General features: G+C 46.4%; 1 protein-coding gene across 3 annotated transcripts in view; it reads right to left on the bottom strand.

The window, feature by feature from the left end:
* Positions 1–22,309, bottom strand: part of ARHGEF7 (Rho guanine nucleotide exchange factor 7) — a 170,823-nt gene that overhangs the window by 102,702 nt on the left and 45,812 nt on the right. For all 3 annotated transcript variants that reach the window (XM_088458453.1, XM_088458462.1, XM_088458469.1), the window contains exon 5: positions 13,283–13,484. In XM_088458453.1, coding sequence (XP_088314579.1) covers positions 13,283–13,484 — 202 coding nt within the window. The remainder of the gene's footprint in view (positions 1–13,282; positions 13,485–22,309) is intronic.

The following is a 22,309-nucleotide window of genomic DNA, read 5'->3' as shown; positions in this document are numbered from 1 at the left end:
ACTTTAATGCTCCATCTTCAAGGTACAATGCCTTGAAGATGGAGCATTAAAGTACACTCCGAAACTTTGGAGTTTCAGATTTACCTGCTGTTTGCTGATTATTGATCCGAGTGCCACCGTTGCTGCTGTATACATTTTTGGGTTCTCATGTGGATCCCTTATCGGGAGGCACCGGAGCCATTGCTGGAGTGCCGTCCTATTTGGAGTGTGTATGTGTAGTGTGTGTGTGTGTGTGTGTGTGTGTGTGTGTGTGTCTGCGTGTCTATGTACTAAGGCCAAGGAGAGAGATAAAATGGACGGAGATAAAGTACCAGCCAATCAGTTCCTAACTGTCACTTTACAAGCAGTTTGAAAAACAGTAGTGAGCTGATTGGCTGGTACTTTATCTCAGTCCACATTCTCTCCAAGGCTTTGTACATAGACCACTATATCACTGCACTACATCCCAGTGCTATATCTCTACGCAACCTCCCCGCAATACCCCTCCACAAACTACTTTCCAACTCTATATCACTATGCTACCTACACACACTACATCCCTGCATTATATCACTGAACTACCTCCCAACACTACATCAGTATGCTACCTACATTATTACATGCCCACACTATATATACCTTCCCACACTACATCCACACACTACTTAACTGCACTACACTACATCACTACACTAATTCCCAACATTATATGCCCATACTATATCACTATTACATTCCAGTACTATAGTATATCTATAATATCTTAATAATTGCGATTTTATTGTGGTCTTAAAGTGAAAATCCACCGCAATTTGCAATGTGATGGTCTGTAAGTTGACATGGATGTTTTATAAGTACATGTTAATATTCATCTGTCAACATTTTGTACCACATCGGTTTTACAATGTGTTCCTCTTACTTGTGTTATTTTTGAAAGCCTCTGCTCCTGTACTAGATTTTAACAAAAATCACTTGTGGTCACCTGCATTTAATGATCCATTTACCCCACTGTCTGGCACTGTGGTGCACTGTGATGCATCACAAACTAACAATTCTAATACCAAATGAACCTGCTACCCAGACTTTTAGATCAATTTCAAACCCTTCCAATAAGAGTACCTCCTTATATTTTTAAAATTTAAAGCATATTACATCACAATTCATTAAGCGCTAAAAACGCTCTAGGACAAGAAGGGATGTGCTGCAGAGACGGTGGACTTTATATCCTACTATATGGCGGCGAGGATAGCACAGTGAGTTCTGCTAAAATCCCCAGCAACCAGATAAACTCCTTTTTAGGTGCCTTTGATTAGGGCACTAACTGTAATCATTCTCTCATTTCCAACACAAGAGAAAGACAGGTTGAAGATGTGAGCTAGATGTGGGCATGCAGTGAAGAAGAGGGAAAAGATAGGAGGGAACAGGGGGTGGCAGGTTGTACGGAGCGATGAGGAGAGTAGTGTTATTAAGACAGACTGGGAACTGTAAAAGCAGGTGGAATGTTTGAGTTACGCCATGAATAAATATCTTGTTGAATGGTGTTTATTTAATTTTTTAAGAAATGGTGGGCAGCATGGGAGTAAGTACAGGTGGGCATAGAAGTTGAAAGTAGCAAAGACGTGAGAGGAGAGTATATTAAGGTAGTTGAGCATATTTTTACGGAAAGGCAGGACTGTAAGATGTAAATGTGAATTTGCAATTAAAAAGGTACATGGCACAGAAATAAGATTTGCTGCAGTAGGAGCACTTTTCCTGGTAGCAGGTCTTGGTGTACCCAGGTTGAAGCATGAATCTTCAGAGACTATGGTATATTCCTTACCACACACACACATTTATTTATTAACAGTTTCTTATATAGCGCAACATATTCCGTTGCACTTTACAACTGGACACATTAATAGAACAAAACTGGGTAATAACAGACATACAGAGGTAGGAAGGCCCTGCTCACAAGCTTACTATCTATAGAATGCACTAGGCTTATTTTTTGTAAGACGCCAAATAACCTACCAGCATGTGTTTGGATTATGAGAAGAGACATGAGTACCCAGAAGAATCTTATGCAAACAAGGGGAGAATATGCAAACTCCATGAAAATAGGGCCTTGGAAGTAGTTGAACCTAAGTCCTCAGAGCTGTGAGGCAGCAATCTAATAATAACACCACTGTGCCGCCTAATAGCTGGAGAAATGACAAAACCATGTATATTGGAAATTGCGAAGATCATATTAGGTTTTGAATTGTTAAGAAAATACAGCAGGTTCCGCTACCAAATCAATGTGATCTAATTGCAAGTTTAATTTATCAGTGAGAATATTTGACTAAAGAAGTTCAAAATATCAAAGTCAGTCCTATGAAAGGGAGTATTGAGCCAGAGAAGTCAGCTAATGTTGATAACTGCAGTCAACGGCTAGTATTTGAGTGTTCGGTTAAGGAGAAGGATGTTTAAAAAGTTTTCAGTTTGTGAGCAATTGTAGTTAACGACAGTTGATGTGTACAATCACAGATTTATTCTGAAACGCCAAACACCAATACATTATTATGTAACAAATCCTGAATTTTGGCCTAATGCTGGGCATACACTATACAATTATCGGGGTGATCCGCCTGATATCAGCGGATCACCCGATAATTGTACTGTGTGTGGGCAACCGATAAAAATAAAATATCGATCAGTCAGGCATGCCGGAGGATCATCCAGCATGTCCGGCCGATGCAATATTTTATTTTAAATGTCAGCCGCATCGGTCAGTGTATGCAGCCACTGCCCGAGCGACCAAAATTTCCCCTGCTGTGTGGCTGTGTTTATACTCCCCTTCCTTCTGGTGAGCAGTTTGGAGCCACAGGTTAGAGGCAGCTAGGCAGGGAAATGAGATTCCGTAATACACAGAACAGCGCTTGTAATAGATTTGAGTAGGGCTGTAGCTGGCATATACCATTTCATCAGTTTAAGCAGCCAGATTTATTTTGTTCATAATGTAATAAGACACTTAACATTATTTGTGAATGCATTAAATTATGCACATTATTAGTTAGGATATCTGCAAGTGTAACCCAAGGGCTACAGCAGCACAATGCCATCTTCAGATGGTTTAAGCTGCGGGAAGGGGGGGGGGGGGGGGCAAACTCCAGTATGATTCGCATTCCACAGCTTGGCAATTATGGCTGCATTTGCAGCCCCCATAGAAAAGGGTTGAGTATGGGATGCCGGCGCTCTGGGTCCCTGCGGTCAGAATCCAGACGCTGCCATCCCAATACGGTTGAAATACGGTCAACGACCGATATGTGTCCTAATCCTACCCCTCAACCTTCCTCTCCCCGCACCCTAAACCTAATATCGCCCCCTAGTGCCTAACTCGAACCCTCCCCCCTAGATCCACTACTTACAGTTGGGATGCCGGCAGTCGGGATTCTGACCGGAGTCGGGATTCTGACACCAACACCCCAGCTGTCGGGACATTGACCATATCCCCCCCCCCCCCCCTCTAGAAACCTATGAAGGCTGCAGCTGCTGTCGTAAATGGAGGGTCTGCAGCAGATATCCGCTACAAAGCCTTGTTCTTGAATTTGGGTTATCCTTCGTATTTGCGGGTGTCCCCAGAAAACTTATTTTCAGGGGAATATGACGCAAATATTTAATGTTAAATAGGGTCTTGTTAACAATTTACATAAATAAAGGCCTGGACGCAATAGCATAGTAGCTGCGTCTTTAGACGCAGCTACTGGGCTAAAATTAGCTAATGATGCAGGAGGCGTCTTGTGTAAATAGACGCCTCCTACATGCCTGTGTGATCCTCTGCTGCGTGCAAAGACGCAGCATCGGATCACTTGCGTGAACATTGGTCATCTGAGTAAACCACCGGTTTCTCAGGCTGGCCAGGCTGTGCAGGCTTCTACGGCTAGTAAATCTGAATCTGAAGATGCAGACCCTGGCCTCGGTACTCTCAAAAAATTGTGGACAATGCAGGCCAGCATTGCACTCTCCCCACTTCCAAATGTACGCAGCCTGTCAATCAGGCGGTCCCTTCACCAGGTACCCGCGGTGGCTTACCCGGCGCTGGGAACAAACACTGTCCCAGAACCGGGCACGGACGCTGTGCTTGATCCCAGCACAGCTTTCATTGGCTGCTCTAACAGACAGCATTATGTCTGTCTCTGCGGGGGGACGCGCTGTGCTGCAGCCAGCTGTCAGGGATTGGACACAGCACAGCGCGTCCCCAGGGACCCGTGTACTTTAAAAAAGTGAGTCCCCAGTGCCAGATATCGGGTATTTGCGAACACAGGACAGATTCATAGTTGAATGCTATACAAAGCCCAGTTTTGGGTGATTCAGATGTGCATGGATTTAGCATTGCTGCTGCTTCTTTGAACGCAGTAGCGAGATGCTAGCATATGGTAATGGGTCGTTCCAGGCCAAATCATCATAAAAAGTAACTTTTCATCCCAACTGTTTCAGATTTTCGTGAAATTTGTTAGGATGATAGAGGACATAAAACCATACTTGCCAACTCTCCCTGATTGCTACTACAGTATTTCAGGGAGACTCCCTGACAATCTCCCTGTCTCCCTGAATAGTTCGGCAATCTCCGTGATTGCACCTTCCAATGCCGGGTAATATTCCCGGCAATACCGACCTGGCTGCCTCCTTCCGTTGGAAAAACAAGAGATAGGGGGTCCACAGGGTTGACCTTGGGGATGTCCTAAAGCAGTTCAACTAAGGGCGGGGACGCTCCTGTGCTGAAAGGAGTACCCGGCGCCCAAAGGATGCATCCTGAGAGGCTAAGGTGTCAAACGCATAGAACTTCAAAAACGTCTGAATTGAAGACAAAGTAGCCACCTTACACAGCTGAACAGCGGAGGCGCCACGTCTAGCAGCCCAAGAGGGACCCACAGAACGAGTGGAATGAGCCTTAACAGAGGCTGGCACAGGTAAACCCTCCTGTGCATAAGCCTCACAAATAACTGAACGAAGCAAACGGGCTAACGTTTGCTTGTTGGCAGGCCAACCCCTCTTGTGAAAACCGAAGAGGACAAACAAAGAATCCGACTTCCTAACCGAAGCAGTCCGGTCCACATAGAGTCTAAGTGCCCGGACCACATCCAAGGAAGCCTCACCAGCAGAAAGATCAGGTGACTGAAAAGCTGGCACAACAAGTTCCTGATTAATGTGGAACTTTGAGACCACTTTGGGCAAAAACTCAGGACGCGTGCGGAGCACCGCCCTGTCCTGGTGAAAAATCAGAAAAGGAGGGCGACAGGAAAGCGCCCCCAATTCTGACACCCTCCTGGCCGAAGCAATTGCCAGGAGAAAAATGGTCTTAAACGTCAGCCACTTGAGCTCCACCGACTCAAGCGGCTCAAAAGGAGGACCCTGCAAGACCCGCAGTACCACCGCCAAGTCCCAAGGAGCCACCGGAGGCACGAAGGGAGGCTGGATCCTGAGAACACCTTGGAAAAAGGTGTGAACATCTGGCAGTGTAGCAATCCGTCGCTGAAACCACACGGACAAAGCAGATACATGAACCTTCAGAGAGGCCAGGCGTAAGCCGAGGTCCAAACCCGATTGAAGAAACTCCAAGATTCTGGAAACCCGGAACACCTGCGGATCATAGTTTCTGGATTCACACCACTGAAAATAAGTGCGCCACACCCTGTGGTAAATCCGCGCGGAAGCAGGCTTGCGTGCCCTAAGCATGGTACCAATGACCGAACTGGAGAAACCCCTAGACCTCAAGACGGAGTCTCAAGAGCCACGCCGTCAAAGACAGCCGACCCAGATCTGGGTAAAGGCAGGGCCCCTGAGACAACAGGTCCCGACGCTGAGGGAGAAGGTACGGAGCGTCGATGGAGAGGCACCTCAGATCGGAGTACCAAGGACGTCTGGGCCACGCCGAAGCCACCAGCACGAGCGTGCCGCCGTCCTGCTCGAATTTCCGCAGAACCCGAGGAAGCAGGGATATCGGAGGAAACAGATACGCCAGGTGAAACGTCCATTTCACCGACAGAGCGTCTATCAGACAGGCGCCTGCGTCTCTTGTCCTTGACCCGTAAACGGGCAACTTGTGATTGTGACGGGAGGCCATCGAGTCCAGCTCCGGCAGCCCCCACCTGTCCACGAGTAGCTCAAACACCTCTGGGTGAAGCGACCATTCCCCGGGATGCACGTCGTGACGGCTGAGGAAGTCCGCCTCCCAATTGAGGACTCCGGGAATGAAGACTGCAGAGATCGCTGGAACGTGACACTCCGCCCAAGCAAGAATGCGAGACACCTCCGACATTGCTGCCCGACTGCGAGTTCCCCCTTGGTGGTTGATGTACGCCACCGTGGTGGCATTGTCGGACTGCACCTGAACCGCCCTTCCGTGAAGAGTGGGGCCGGACGACTGCAGGGCCCTGTATACCGCCCGCAGTTCCAGGATGTTGATGGGGAGAAGTGCTTCTTCCGCGGACCAACGACCCTGAAGCGATAATGAGCCTGTCACTGCCCCCCAACCCCGGAGACTGGCATCCGTTGTGAGCAGGACCCAGTCCGGGATCCAAAAGGGGCGCCCCTCGACCAGATGCGCTGTCTGAAGCCACCAAGCCAAAGACTGACGAACCTCCGGGGACAACACCAGTGAGGTAACCCGTTCCATTCCGATAGAATCAGCCCCTGCAGGGGCCGGGAATGGAACTGGGCAAATTCCACCATGTTGAATGTCGACACCATGGACCCCAGAACTCTCATAGCTGAATGGACCGACAGGCGGCAACTGCTCAGGCAACTGTGAATCCGCAGCTGCAGGGAGGAGACTTTCCCCAGAGTCAGGAAAATCCGTTGCTGACGAGAATCCAGCAGGGCTCCCAAATGAACCATCCGCTGTGATGGAATCAGGGAGGACTTCTTCCAATTTATCAACCACCCGTGTGCTTGAAGACAAGCAATGGTCAGGTGGAGATGTTGAAGAAGCACCTCCGGGAAGCTCGCCAGCAGCAGAAGATCGTCCAGGTACGGCAACAGACGTAGACCCTGACCCCGAAGGTGGGCAGCCATAACTGCCATCACCTTGATGAACACCCTCGGAGCCGTGGAAAGGCCGATGGGCAACGTCCGAAATTGGTAGTGATGGTTCAGGATAGCAAACCTCAGATACCGCTGATGTGCCGGTGCTATGGGCACATGGAGATAGGCGTCCTGGATATCGAGGGAGACCATATAATCCCCGGGTTCCATCGCCAGAATGATGGAACGTAACGTTTCCATCCTGAACTTGGGAACTCTGAGGTATCTGTTCAGAGACTTCAAATTCAGGATAGAGCGATGAGAACCATTGGGTTTCTGTACCAGAAAGAGTAGAATAGTACACCGTCCCGCGCTGAGACTGCGGAACGGGAACAATGACCCCTGCTTGTAGCAAGGATTCTATAGCTACCTGAATCTGACCAGCTTTGGTCTTGTCCAGAGAAGGACTCTTACAGAAAAACTGGTGGGGCGGCCTGAACCGAAAAGACAGGGCGTACCCCAGAGAGACTACTTCTCGAACCCAGGCATCCGTGGTGGTATTGTGCCAACACTGGGCGAATTGGAGAAGTCGGCCTCCCACTCTGGGGTCCCCCAGAGAGAGGCCCATCCCATCAGGCAGCAGGCTTATCCTCCTGTTTGGAAGAAGGGCGCCGAGCACTCCATGCCTGCTTCTTGGGCTTGGGTGCGGCCTTGGTCGCCGAATGTCTCGGGAAGGACTGGCCCTTGGCCTTACCCTGAACCCGAAAGGACCGAAAGGCAGAGCTCCTCACTTTAGCCGGCGCAGAGGCCGAAGGGAGGAAAGCCGACTTGGACTTAGCCAAGGTATCCACTATTTTGTCCAAATCCGGACCAAATAGTAAATCACCATTGAAAGGCAAGGCCTCCAGACCCTTTTTTGAATCTGCATCAGCCCTCCAGGACCTCAGCCACAGGGAGCGCCGAGCAGACACTGCTGCAGCAGACACCCTACAAGTGAGCAGGCTGGCATCCAAAGACGCTTCCCCAATATAGGAAGCTGCATCCCACATCTGTCCCACTAACGCTCTCTGGATATCCGGAGCCTCATCAGGAAAGGTATCCTCCAAGGCATTGGCCCAGGCCTCAATGGCTTTAGCCACCCAGGAGATAGCCATGGACAGGCGAGCCACCGCCCCGGAAAGAGAATAAATGGACTTTAAACAAGTCTCCACCTTCCTGTCCGTGGGATCCTTCAAAGAGGAGATAGACGGCAATGGCAGCGTCGCGCTTTTGATCAAACGGGTAACGTGGGAATCCACCGCCGGCGGAGTCTCCCATTTCCTGCAATGAGCTTCAGGAAAAGGATAGTTCGCCGCCAACCTCTTCTGTGGATGGAACCTCTTACTGGGTAATTGCCAGGCCGCCGCCATATGATCCGATAATTGATCAGACTGGGGGAACACAGTTGAAGTCACCTTGGCCTTTTTAAAATTAGGAAACTTCGACCTAGGAGCCGGCGCATCATCCTCAACATGTAGGATAGCCCGCACCGCCCTAACTAAGGCTGGAACATTAATGGAGGACTTAGCTTCCACCTCCTGCCCCATGGCATCAGAGTCAGAGTCCTCATGGATTTCTCCATCATCTGAGGACACTTCCGAGTCCGACAACTGCGCAGCTAGTGAACTCACAACCGGACGTTTAGACGCCCTTGGTGGCACATCACCTTGCAACATGGACTGAAACGCCGAGGATGAAGCCGCCAGACTCTGTACGGAGCTGGAGAGAACATCCACCCAAGGCGGAGGAGCCGTCGGAGCAAAACTCTGCAAAGGCATTACAGACTGACGCGTCACTGGGGAAGACTGCACATGCACAGGCAGTCCCGAGTAAGGACCCACAGTCTGGGCCCCGGGGGGAGACCGCAATATTTGTGGAACACCCGGGGAATGGGGGATGGTGGGCTGAGGCAACGCCCTAGAAGGGACCGCTGATGGGACCAATAACCGGTCCGCAATAGACGCCAACACCTGTGAAAACAGGGGGGTTGGAGGGGCCCGGTACCAGCTGGCACCGCCCGCACAGACCATCCTGAGATAAGTCCTCCCCATCAACTCCAGCAGCACAGCGTCTGCAGGAAAATAGCACAGGAGCCACAGAGCGCTCAGTCTCCTCATCAGACATGATACCGTAAATACACAAGAAATACGTATCACCAGAGGAATTACGGTTTTAACACCCGCGCACTCACCAGTATGCGACACAACAGCCCAGATATGGTACTGTGTAGCACACAACAGTATGTGACTGACCCCACAAATACGTGATTTATATAAGTGAGGGTCTCAGAAAAACGCCCTTCCCCCACACACCTGCCGGGCCGTAGGAGAAGGAAAGGGATAGTTATAAGCTGACAGCAAGGAGTAAAAGTCACAGACAGGCAGCACTAGCAATAGTCACATACAATGCAGAAAAGTTAGTACTCACTGCACCTTCCGCTACAATCAACCGCCCAGATTCAGTGTCTGGGAGGGCTATAGCGCTGTGTACACTGTCCTTTAGCAGGGGAGAGGTACACAGGGGGACCGGTCCACTTGATACCGTCTGGGAGTCTGCGATGCCTGCCAGTAAAGATGGCCGCCGGAGACCTCAGAGGAGGAGTGGCCGTAAGATAAGAGCAGCTCAGCGACGCCAGACTGCTAGTTGAAAGGCGCGCTGAGCTGAGGGGAGGAGCCGCTAGACAGGGAAGGCTGCCTCCCCTGGCTAGCAATTAACCCCCGGGTTGCCGGTCCCGCTACCAGCCTGTTACCCTGGTGGTCTAGCGGACATGCGGGGTATTCCTCAATAGAGGGGGAGCTCGCCGCCGCTAGCGCCTCCGGTCTGTCCCCAGAGACCGGAGGCTTCTGACTGCATAGAAAGTATCCGCGGGCCGCCGCACGCAGCGACCCGCGGCTTACCTGATCCCCGTCGCGTCCGGCAGCAGTCAAGGGAGTCCCCAGAGCCCGGCTAGTACAGGCTCTGGGGTCCCGCCGCGATCCCCAGAGCTGTACTGGCGTCGCGGCGCCAGCGGGGAGAAGGAGCGGCAGTGTGGACGTCCTAAAGGACAGTTTGATGCTGTCGCTCTAATAGTGTAAAAAAGTAGAAAAAAAATAAAAAATTATCTTTTAAAATAAAGCTTAGGGGCTGCTCCTGCAGCCCCACTGCGACAGGGTGACCCGACTCTGGACGGGCACCAACTAAAACTGAGGTGCCTGTGGTCGGGGGCGGGGTATAGAGGAGGACGGACCCAAGTGCATCCTGGGAGCAGCAAAGCTTTAACTGCGTGGTGCCCGTGGATCCAGATCCAGCTATACCCCAAGGTCAACCCTGTGGACCCCCTATGGACCCTGAAGTAGAAGAAAGTCTTGTATCTAGATCTTAATGCAGAAGCTGCAGCCAGACTGAGGGCCTGATTCAGCTTTGGAAATAGAGTGAGAAACAGCACGTAACTGATCATTTTGGTGAAACCATGCTGCACTGCAGGTGGGGCAGATGTAAAATGTGCAGAAAGACTTTGATTTGGGAGGAGTGTGTCCAAACTGACATCTAAATTGCAGTGTAAAAATAAAGCTTTGCAGTATTTGTGGGCTACATGCAAAAGCAGACAGTATTTACCCTACATGCAAAATAAAATGTATCTATTTGCACCCCTTGCATTGCAACAAGGTTTGTCCTGGTTCACAGTTACGTTCTCTCTCACACTCTATTCCCAAAGCTGAATTAGGCCCTGAGTGGTGCAAACCATCAATGGTTCACCATCGATTGTTATTGTACAATCAATCAATGTCACCATCGATGTGACCATTGATTGAAATCCCTAGAGCCTAGAGAAAGACACTACAAGACAAGTCTGAGCTTTACAGTTGCATGGTTAGTGAAAGGTGGGTTCAACTGCCGTACTTAATATTTATTTTTTACTCCTGTTCCCATACGATATGTACAAAAAAATTAAACACATTTTTTTTTTAGATATTCAAGGTCAAAGGTCACATCATGTGAACTTGAAGTGTAACAGTCAATATTTAAATATAAAACTATTTTGTATGAAAACTATGGTCCCTTAACTTGAAATCAAGACCAACATGAAAGTTCTACCACAATTAGAAGCAAAGTTATGATTTGTTTTAGTAGACTTTGCAAACAATTTTACAAATTTTTGTCAAGTTACTTTATGCCGTCTATCATCCTACCAAATTTCAGGAAATCTGAGAATGGTCGGGTTGGAAGCTGTGATGATTTGGCATGGAATGACCCTAATGCAGCAGGAGCAGCCTGGTAGAAATAGACTCCTCCTGCATGCAGGAGGTAGCATCGGCTCATCTGCAACACCATGGGCCAATTGAGTATTGCATGAGATGGGTGAACGCAGATCGGCTGCTGCAGCTCGTCACTGAGACCCTGGCTTCTGCACTCCCACCAAACTGTGGTCATCGCAGCCCCCTCCCTGCCCCCAAACGTCTGCAGGCTGTAAATCAACTGATGTCTGCAGCCTTACTAAGTCCGACAACAACGCACTATGCAAATTCTCTGTTCCTCCCCTGTGAGGGAACAAGAATATGACAGAGCCTGGCAGATTTAATATCTGTCAGTGTATGGCCAAGATATTGGATGCTTTTAGCGTGTCAGAAAATTGGTCTGTCGGTCCGACAGAAATTTTTATCTGACAGTGTATGCCCAGCATATGTGAAAAAAGAATTACAACAAGATACAATAACACATTGCATGTTACACAAACATGCGCTTGCCAAATTATTTTTCCCAAATTTTTATCTACTGTAGCAAGTGAAGCTCAATTTGTGTTCCTTTACCATAGCTGCGCTAGGTGGTTTTCCATGGGATGCATGCTAAGCAAGGGACATTATCTGTCTAGCAATTTAGTTGACGACTTTGGAAAGGAGAAGGTTTAATACTTCCATTGGTATGCTTATATTTATTCACACACCTAAAGTAATTAAACAAATGCGAGGGTTTTATCAAACATTATAATAACTAGAGAAAAGTTGTATGCTTTTATCAAAAAATGTTAAATCTGGAAACATGTTGCAACCAGTAATTTTGAGAGTTTTCCTTTGCTATTAAGTGGTGGGAAAAAAAATCACAACTTCACCTGCTGTTACAATGATTTTGAATCTTTTCACAAATATTTTTCTACAGTAGATATTGATACATTTCAGAGATACAGAAGATGCTGAATCTGAATTCCAGGAACGATGGTAATTTAATAAAAGATGAGATAATTGAAATACCAGCCAATGAATGCAGTCAAATGGATTTAGATTTTTACACAAGGGCAGAGACAGAATTAAAGATGGATATCATTTGCCACAACACGTATTATTTATTATATATAATATATATATATATATAAATAAATAACATACATATGCACACACAAGCCGCTTCAAGAATATTATTACTTATGCTGTACATACATTGCCATATAAAATGCCTGTCAGACCGACAGACATTTTATCTGGCAGCCTGACACCCTGCAGATAACACAGGTATACACTGTGCGATATCTCACAGCGTATTGGCCCAGATATCTGCGCTCTTCCCCCGGGGAGGAGACATTTTCCTGTTCCTTCCCTGTGAAGGAACATGGGAAATGTCTGTCAGTCGGCCGCGGCTGGGCATACACTGCCCTATTCGGCAGACATTTAACGTACAGAATATCGCATCCGACGGGTAATGCTGGACAATCCAGCATGCCCAACCAATCGATATTTAAACATTGGTCAGCCGCACTAACAGTACAATTATCGGGGTGATCCGCTGATATCGGGCCAAATCGGCCAGATAATTGTATAGTGTATGTCCAGCATAAGCAACAGCAAAATGCTGATTGAAAATTGATTCTATATGTTTAAATAGTTTGTTTAAAGTTGAATTTAATAAGCATGTATGTAAACTTTTTTTTTTTTATAAATTCATGTTCTATTTTTCAAGACGGTGCGGTAACTTAGCTTAAAAATCAAAGCATGATTATTAGGCAGTCCTATACACATTTCCTAGAGTTTTGACAGCTGTAATAGTTACTTACCTAGCACAAACGATTTATGCTTGAGGGTAGGATAAGCACAACTATCAGTAGTTAATCAACACATTACATATATAAACAAACAAAAATGGATGCATCATAGCATTATCTCTTTGATTTACCTGTATATAATAATAGATTACAACAATACAGATAAACAAGAAAAATACTGGGCAGGAAGATAAAAGTCAAAAAGTATGTGTATTATTGTTATTATTATACAGTAGTTTCCATCCAAAGCAACAGAACACCAACTCTACTTACCGGAGGGCTTGATCTCTCGGACATAGTTGCTCGGGAACCATCCGGTTTTGCCACTGTGTGCCCCTTCCCACCAACCGCCCTCTTCTAGCCGTGTAACATGGATTATATCCCCCTTACAGAAAGACAGCTCATCTTCATTGGTTTGCTGAAAACTAAACTTCGCCCTCACCATAATGTGATGGTTGCTGTTATCAGTCATATCCTAGGAGAAATAAAGGTTACAGCAGTCATAAAGATGGATTCATATTTGTTAAATAACTTACAAATTGGTCATGTTGGATGAAGCAAATGTTTAGTTTCAACTGGACAGAAAGCCAGCAGTATGATAGGCTAAAATGACATAATCGAGGCACATATAGATGTATATTAGACTGCCCATAATATAACGCACAGGAGCAGATTTGATTACACGTCAACTACTACCAGGACCACTCTCTAAGGAGTGAATGACAACTCACAATGACCAAGTGTAATTGAATTGGCCCCCTTTTACTATTCCAAACTTAGGGTCTGATTCAGATGTGAACAGTATTTTGTTGTTTAAGCAGTTGAGCGATCATCGGTGAACTGCACATGCGTCTTAGCCGTAATGCACAGTGGCAGCAAAAAATTTATTTTTTTACTCACCATAAAATCCCTTCCTCGGAATCCATCGGGAGGACGCTCCATTTACTCTGGGTTATGCTTTTGACCTATTGGAATCTGACTCCATTTTGAACTTTTCCAGGTGAAGGTAAGGGTTTAAACCACTTTAAATTTAGAATTGGACAGAAGGATCCGTCCAACTTGTTCACCAACAAAAGATTTAAATAAAATCCCTGGCCTTGTTGGTCTGTAGGGACCGGAACAATTACCCCAGAATCTAAAAGAGAAGAGACCATCTGTATGATGGCCCTTCTTCTGCAATGATTCTGTGGAAGAAGAATAACAAAAAAAAAAAAGAAGGAGCTGGACCTTTGAAATTTAGGAAATAACCGCTGGATACAATTTCGGTCACTCACCGGTCTGGTCTGTAGTGAATCCAAACCTCCCGTAACCTGAGTAAACTGGGCCTCACCAGTAGAGGACACTTGCCCTGGGTGGTTCTATAGCAGGGTCAGAAATCGGTTGCAACTGAGTATCAGGTATAACACTAGCCTGAGACTGAAGTAACTCAGCAATGTCGTCCGCCATGGACCTAGCCCAATCAGGCAACCCGGTCTGTTCCATAGAACAGTGTTTCTCAAACTCGGTCCTCAGGACCCCCACATAGGTCACATATTTCAGGTCACCCAGCAGGTGCACAGGTGTAGTCATTACTCACTGACACATTTTAAAAGATCCACAGGTGGAGCTAATTATTTCACTTGTGATTCAGTGAAGAGACGTGGAAAACATGCACTGTTTTGGGACCTGAGGACAGAGTTTGAGAACCCGTGCCATAGAACATCCAGGCTGAGAGGCTACTGACACTTCAGGGCATGCTGCACAAAGCGAGCCTAGCTCTATACAATATTACAAGAACCAATTAGTGACTGCGCTTATTTAATTAAAAAAAATAAACATTATGAAATGGCAGAATAATTTCAGTCAGGACTCGATAATATATGTAGTTACAATTTACAAATTTAATTCAGTAACTGTCTGACAATTAATAGCCACCGTTCTTTGTAAAAGCCCCCCTTTTCATATAGGGGCAAAATGCCAGTTGTAAACCTCCGTGCTTGAGACATTATACAATTGAGGTCTTATTGTCCAGCGTGCAGGTGATTAATTGTAGCTACACCATAACGATCCCGTGTATACTGCTGTAATAAACACCTCGTGGACTACTGGAAGCCGGCTATGTTCTACAGATCCAGGAGAGAAGGCAGTACTGATAATAAGCTGCTTTGGGCTGAGGCGCAGTGTAACTCCCTCGAGAGAGAGAGAGGGACTGTATACATTGGACTGGGTAAATATCCAGACTTTTCCCAGCAATTTATAACACCCACCACTCTCAATAATACTGCCATATAACGGTGAATATTAATTTGTGGATCAATACATTTTATTAAAGGCTGATGGCATATGCTTAGGAATTAAGGCCCTCATTCAGAGCCGTACGCTCTGAGCAGAGCGCACGCTCTGAATGAGGGCCGCCCTCCATAATTCTGGAGCGTCCTCCTGGACGCTCGTATAGCTGTGGGTCACCACCCACAGCCTATACGAGCGTGCAGTTTGATGGCCGCGACCATCGCGACCATCGAAACTGCGAGCCGGAGCCTGCGGTTGAGGTTTTCAACCGCAAGGCCCGGAGTGATTTTGGCTCTATCAGAGCCAAAATCACTCCCACTGACATCACTAGTGATGTCAGTGGGCCGGCTTCTGATGGTAGGCGTTCCCTTGGGAACGCCCCCGTCAGGGAGGCACGCCCCTGGCACGCCCACCAAAGGGGGCGTGCTGTCAATCAACATCGACAGCACGCCCCCTTTGATCAGACACAACGAGCAAAGGACTTTCTTTCGCTCGTCGCGTCTGGCGCATGCGCACGACGGAGCTCCCGCCGTCGTGCGCATGCGCAGTGCACAACATCGACCCACTTGCGAGCGGACAGCCGCTTGCGAGTGGGTCTGAATCAGGCCCTAAGTTCATTCCTCCGGTTTGTGTTACCGGCAAAAGGAATCTGTGAGAACTATTCAATCCTGCATAATATAACTATATATTGATTAATGGACGCCGGACAATCGTCTTAATCATTAAAAAGTTAAAATTTTTATGTGAATTGTTCTTAGATGGAAATAATGTAAAAGATTTAATGAATTAAATGTGTAATTTTTAAACTACATATATGATCGAGTCCTGACTGAAATTATTCTGCCATTTCATAATGTTTATTTTTTTAGATTAAATAAGCGCAGAGTCTAAATGGTTCTTGTAATATTGTTTCAGTGTTTGTTGAGCATTCACGAGCTCATTAAAGTGATTCTGCAGCTGTTTATATAGCTGAGTCCTATTAATTGGAGGACCAAGGATTATACTAATCTTTTATTAGCAATGAAGTAATTTATATAGTTTAATACTGGCTCTATACAACCCTTAGGTAATTTCTTATAACATTTAGCGCAAGTAAAAGTATGTAGCCGATATAGTCTTGCTTTTGGAAATTTTGTTTTGTTTCCCCAATATAATGCCCAATACCACAAAGAAACAAAAGCAGAAAAAGAAACCAATATATTCTGAAACCCAAAGGGGAAAAGTGAAGAATATAATTTAGTATCAAATAACTGCCTAAGTTTCCAACCAGGAAATAGAGCAATATTATGCTATTTTAGAACATCCTGCAATATCAGCTGTTACATCATTATACAGCAACAATAAACATGCTAGGTTTAATAAAAGAGTAACAAATCCCAGCCCTGTTCATCTGTGTCCCCTTCAGGTCAACAGCAGCCCCCAGCAGCAAGGAATCACAGTGCATCTCTTCGCTTTTAAACTGTTGGGAGCTGGGCCAACTTGGCGCCAAGAAAAACACCCGGGTAAAGGCCCTCCTTTGGGACGGAGCTATACCCCGAACCCGCATCTTCTGTATGCGGTCTAGCTAACTGCGGCACCCACGTGCTGCTGACCATCCAGGACCTTGGTTATCCGGGCGGCTACGTTTGTGACAAGCCAAACTGGCTGCCTTAACAAAGGACTGTGCTCTGTTACTGCGCCCTCGGCCGCACTGTAAGTGACCAGGGACTAAGCATCCAGTTTAAAAAAAAACAAAAAAAAAACAATTAAATAAAACGTAACTGAAAAAGCTAAGCTTCTAATACTGTGCCTTGCTCCAAGGTACTAAAACAAGACTATGAAGCTGCCGGGAGTGGGAGGGGTTAGGTAGGGGAGGGAGTAGGCAGTTAACAGTTTTACTGCCAGATTTCTATAGGTCATAAGCATAACCCTGAGTAATAGAGCGTCCCCCAGATGGATGATAGAGGAACACAGGCGTGTCGTGACCGTTTTCGGGGCGTGTTATCTGCTTACAACTGTGATCCCAAACACAGAAATTACGGCGCCAGCGTCTCACTTCCCACAGAATGCGCGACCATAGGGTTACTCAGATGGTCGACTATCGAAGGATCTGCAACCACCACTGCGTATTTGTACGCACTAGCTTGAATCTGCGAGGTAGCCAGTGGGCGTCTCAATACATTTCCAGACGGCTGTAGCATTAGCATATTTCGAACTGCAGCTGTGTAAAAAAACGCAGCTGCTAATCCATTAGCGTCCACATCGGAATCGGACGCTTAATCCAGCAATGAAGACATTATCACACCACGCCACAATAATTAGAATTACCATAGTGAAAGCTGTTGAACTTTCACTCAAGATAAACGTGTCCTTTATACTCTATTTTAAATAAATAAGTCTCTTTTTGAAAAATAATTGTTATGGTAGACTAACCATTGATAATTCATTTTCTTCGAAGTCCATAGGGTCCACAGGGATACCATGGGGATAATGTGGTTGGAGTAATCCAGGCACCCAACAGATAAGCTTTCAGCTCCCATGATGCCTCAGGTCCTCATTCATAAATACCCAGTCCCTGGCCACAGGAATTCAGTTCTGTAAACAAGCCCAAGGCAGGAGAAGGAAAGAGGAGAAGGAAGATCAATCATACACCAGAAACTCTCTCAGAAAATGAGGGAATCTGTGTCAGAAAGAAAAATTACCCAATGAAGCAAGGTGCGTCAGGATGGGTGCCCTGTGGAACCTATGGAGTTTGAAGTAAAAGAGTTGTCAATGGTAATTCTACTATAACTCTTATTTTATTCTTCAGGGTACATAGGGATCCACAAGGATTCCATGGGGACGTCCTAAAGCAGTTCCCCTAAAGGGAGGGAGACGCTCCTGAGCAGAAAGGAAAACTCATCGCCCAAAAGGAAGCATCCTGAGAGGCAAAAATATCAAAGGCGTAGAACCTAAGAAAAGTGTGGACATAAGACCACGTGGTTGCCTTGTATAAATGTTCAACTTAGGCACCACGATGAAACACCCACGATGGTTCCACAGACCGAGTAGAATATGCTGATGCCGTGTTTGGGACAGGGAGATCAGCCTTAGTGTAAACTTGGGAGATAATTATACGTAACCATCGAGCCAGAGTGTGTTTGTTGGCTGGCCAACCTTTTTTGAGAAAACCATATAACACAAAAAGAGCGTTCGATTTTCTAACAGAGATTGTATTCTCCACATAGATACGGAGAGCATGAATCATATCCAAGAAAATGTCACCTACAGAAAGATCTGAAGACTGAAAAAGCTGGAAGCACAATTTCTTCAGTCACATGAAGAAGGAACACTACATTAAAAAGGTAACCCTCCCCTGTATGGAGGACAGCTCTAACTTCGTGAAAAAATATAAAAAAAATGGGAAGCAACAATAATGTGCCATCAAATTAGAGACTCTGCGTGCAGAAGAGATAGCGAGGAGAAAATAAAAAATTCTTCGTCAACCTCTTCCAATCTACAGAGTTCAGAGGTTCCAATGGGAGCTTGTAGTCCCTTGAGAACTAAAGACAAATCCCACAGTGCTACAAAAGGTTGATGAACTTGGAGAAACCCCTGAAAAAAAAAAAAAAAAAAAAAAAGAATTCCAACTTCCGGCGAAGAAGCAATTCTCTTCCGGAACCAGACTGACAGCGCAGAAATCTGCACTCCCAGGGTGGCTAGGCAGAGACCAAAGTCTAACCCAGCCTTGAAAAAAAATAAGTACCCGGAAAAACCTAAAACCTTAGGGTCATACTTTCTTGTGGGAACATCCAACAGAATGCCAAACTCTGTAACAGATGTGGGCAGAGGAAGGCTTTCGTGCCCTAAGCATCATTTAAATCACAGAGCTGGAGAAACCTTTGGCTCTTAAGATGGAAGCCTTAAGAGCCACCCCCCGTCAAGGACAGACGAGGCAAGTCTGGATGCAGGCAGGGACCTTGCACTAACGGATCCGGCCATAGAGGAAGAGGAAAAGGACTATCTATGGATAGATTCCGTATGTCGGTGAACCAATGACATCAAGGCCAAACAGGACACTAGTATTACTGTTCTGCCTTCCTGCTTGAATTTACTGCGGATCTCTGTGAGGAGGGAAATTGGAGGAAAAAGAGATAAGCCAGCTTGAAGTCCCATCTTAAGCTGCCCTTCCACTAGCCGATTTTGACAGTCGATTGCACAATAATGACGTCGTTATCGTGCAATCACTTGCAAATCGTCCACAAATTAGGCAGTAAAATGTTAAAAACAACCAGCGATGCGTGTGCCTGCTGGTCGATTTTAACATCTATCATCGCCCGAACATGACGGTCAACCTGACGACTGCCATGTTCGGGGATGACTGATCTGCATACACTGAACGTCTAAACGTTCAGTGTATACACTTCACCCCTAGGGGGATGACGGCACGATTATTGCAGCTTCTCCCAAATAAAGGCCAATTCACGTATGTGGGAGAAATAGGTCAGCTGTTCTCTGGTAGCATTTGGTAGAATATACTCCAATGCCCCTGCCCATTCTTCAATAGCCTTGGACACCCAAACCCCAGCCATAGCCATAGCATAACAGCTCTATAAGATGAAAATACTGCTTTAAGACAAGTTTCAAATTTCCTAATCTGTAGAATCTTTAAAAAGGTGATGCTGACGGAATAAGCAACGTAGCATTTCTGATTACATGTGTCACCTGAAAATTCATGGTAGGAGGGACTTCCCACTTTGTATCATTTCCCAGCTACTGAATGTACTAAGATGCTAATATTTCCGTCAGTTCAGTGAGCTGACCGCCCCCCCTCGCCTCAGATTTAGGAAAGTCAGGTTTTACCATCTTCTGGTGTTTAAATACTGGAGCCTTCTTTCTAGGAGCTGGCACATCATCCTGTATACTTAGGATTGATTTGACTGCCCTCACCAAAGAAAAGACATCCACTGTAAATGGATGGGCCTCTTCTCCCAAGCTAGACTCTGGAGAAGAACCCGGCGCATCACCAGATTCCTCCAATGATGCGTCCGAAACTACATGCTGAGCAGACATGAAAACTTAACTTCCGCTTAAGCGCCTTAGCGCCAACAGATCTGATCGTAACAGCCGCCATACTCAGACCTGAGTGGGTATAAACATCCAACCAGGAAGGATGTATAGCAGGGACAAACATAGCATGCTGTGAGTATCCCATTAAAGGAGGCAGTGTAGGAGTAGCCAAATGATCCACTAGCTGCATCATCACCTTGGACAAGGAGGCACCCAAGATGGCTCCTGTACCGTGGCTGGTAGACTGGACTGGTGATGTGGTTCTTTATAACAGACTGCACACCAATCATCCTGTATAAAGTCTTGAGGTGACAAGCATGCCAAACAGGCTTTACCTGAAGCCAGCACAGAGGCCTCAACCTCCTGTTTTTCCTTTACCTTTTGCATATTCCATAATAAAAAGTAACAATGCAATGTAATGTGACAGCCTTCACAAATACTAGTAAGTATGAAGTACACAGAAAAACCCCCATCCACTTGTACCAGAGGGATGAGAAGAAAAAACAGTGATAGTTGTAAAGGCGGGTATCCACTACTAGATATACAAACGAGAGCACGATCACGACATTACAATCGTGCTCTCGTTTGTATATCTAGTGATGTGCCTAGACTGAACGTTCACTCGTTCAGTCCAGGCACATCCATCATCCCCGCACATGCTGAACCTGACGGGATCGTCAGGTTGACCAGCATGTATGGGCAAAGATAAATGTCGGAAGTGACCAGCAGGCACGCGCATCGCTGGTGATTCCGACCAAAACATGCCCGATTTGCAAGCGATTGCACGATAACGACGTCGTTATCGTGCAATCGCTTGCTAAAACCCCCTTAACTGACAGTCAAACATAAAAGGCAGTATCATCACAGCAGCTAGCAATCAGTCACATACAATGCATATGTAATTTAGTTACTCTGAATTAACTACTCAAACACAAGGCTTGGTAGGATATAGAGCACCATATACCGGACCCGAGGGAGAGGTATACAGGGAGACTGACCTAAATCCTCCTGAGCCCAAATCGCTTCAGCAGAGCACCGATAGTGGACTGTGAGCGTCTCATTTACTCGAGGAGGGTAGGAGGAACGACCCAGACGCGCAAAAACCATTGATGATCTGCCTCTGGGTCAGGGGAGGAGCTGCCCGGGGAGAGCCAAGCTCCCCTAAGCTGCATCAACCACCCGGGTAAGCGGGCCTCATGGCGTCTGCTGCCGATCCCCGGCATCAGACGATAAGGCCCCGGTAGTCTAGTGAGGAAGCAGACACATCGGGGGCTTACTGCAGCAGCTTCTGTTGCATCTTCAGTGCCGGATGCAAGGACTGCCACGCAAGATTTACTGTAAGCGAGGAATCGCCTCACATGACATCTCCGTGAGTCCGGTTGCAGTCCAGGCCCCAGCATCGCTGCTAGCAAGCTCTGCCATGACCCTCTGAAATCACCAGATATGTTACTGGTGTTGCGGCCTGGCGGAGGTAGATGGAGTCGCAGTGCATGCGTCTTAATACAGACGCTGAGCACTAACTCAAAAAACATAGAAAATAAAACATAATTTAATATGACTGCCTGAGCAGTCCCCTGTTACAAAGGTGCGTCTGAATCCTGCCACACCAAACAAACAACTGAATGCCTGTGGCCAGGGGTGAGGTATATATGGAGGAGGACCAGAGGCATACTGGGAGCTGAAAGCTTAACTGTTTGGTGCCTAGATCACTCCAACCACATTATCCCCTGTGGATTCTTATGGACCTTGAAGAAGAAACATAAGTAAATATACGCCATCAGTTAAAGAGATTATAGCCCTGAGCAATATACATTAATAAAAGGTGTCACTATACTTGTCAGTAAGATAAGCCACACAGCCTATTTTTCAAGAGAGTTTAGGTTATAAATATACGAAAGGGGGCTGATTCAATTTAGCATAATGTGCCCCAGAAAATCATACACATCTTCAGCTGCGCACATTTCTGCAGTTACAGAACCTAAAAATGTTACGTTTTCCTGCAAA

Source organism: Taudactylus pleione, unplaced genomic scaffold (genome assembly GCF_031769625.1).
Source record: "Taudactylus pleione unplaced genomic scaffold, aTauple2 ptg000041l, whole genome shotgun sequence".
Classification (NCBI taxonomy): Eukaryota; Metazoa; Chordata; class Amphibia; order Anura; family Myobatrachidae; genus Taudactylus; species Taudactylus pleione.
This window is presented reverse-complemented; position numbering and strand designations above follow the sequence as displayed.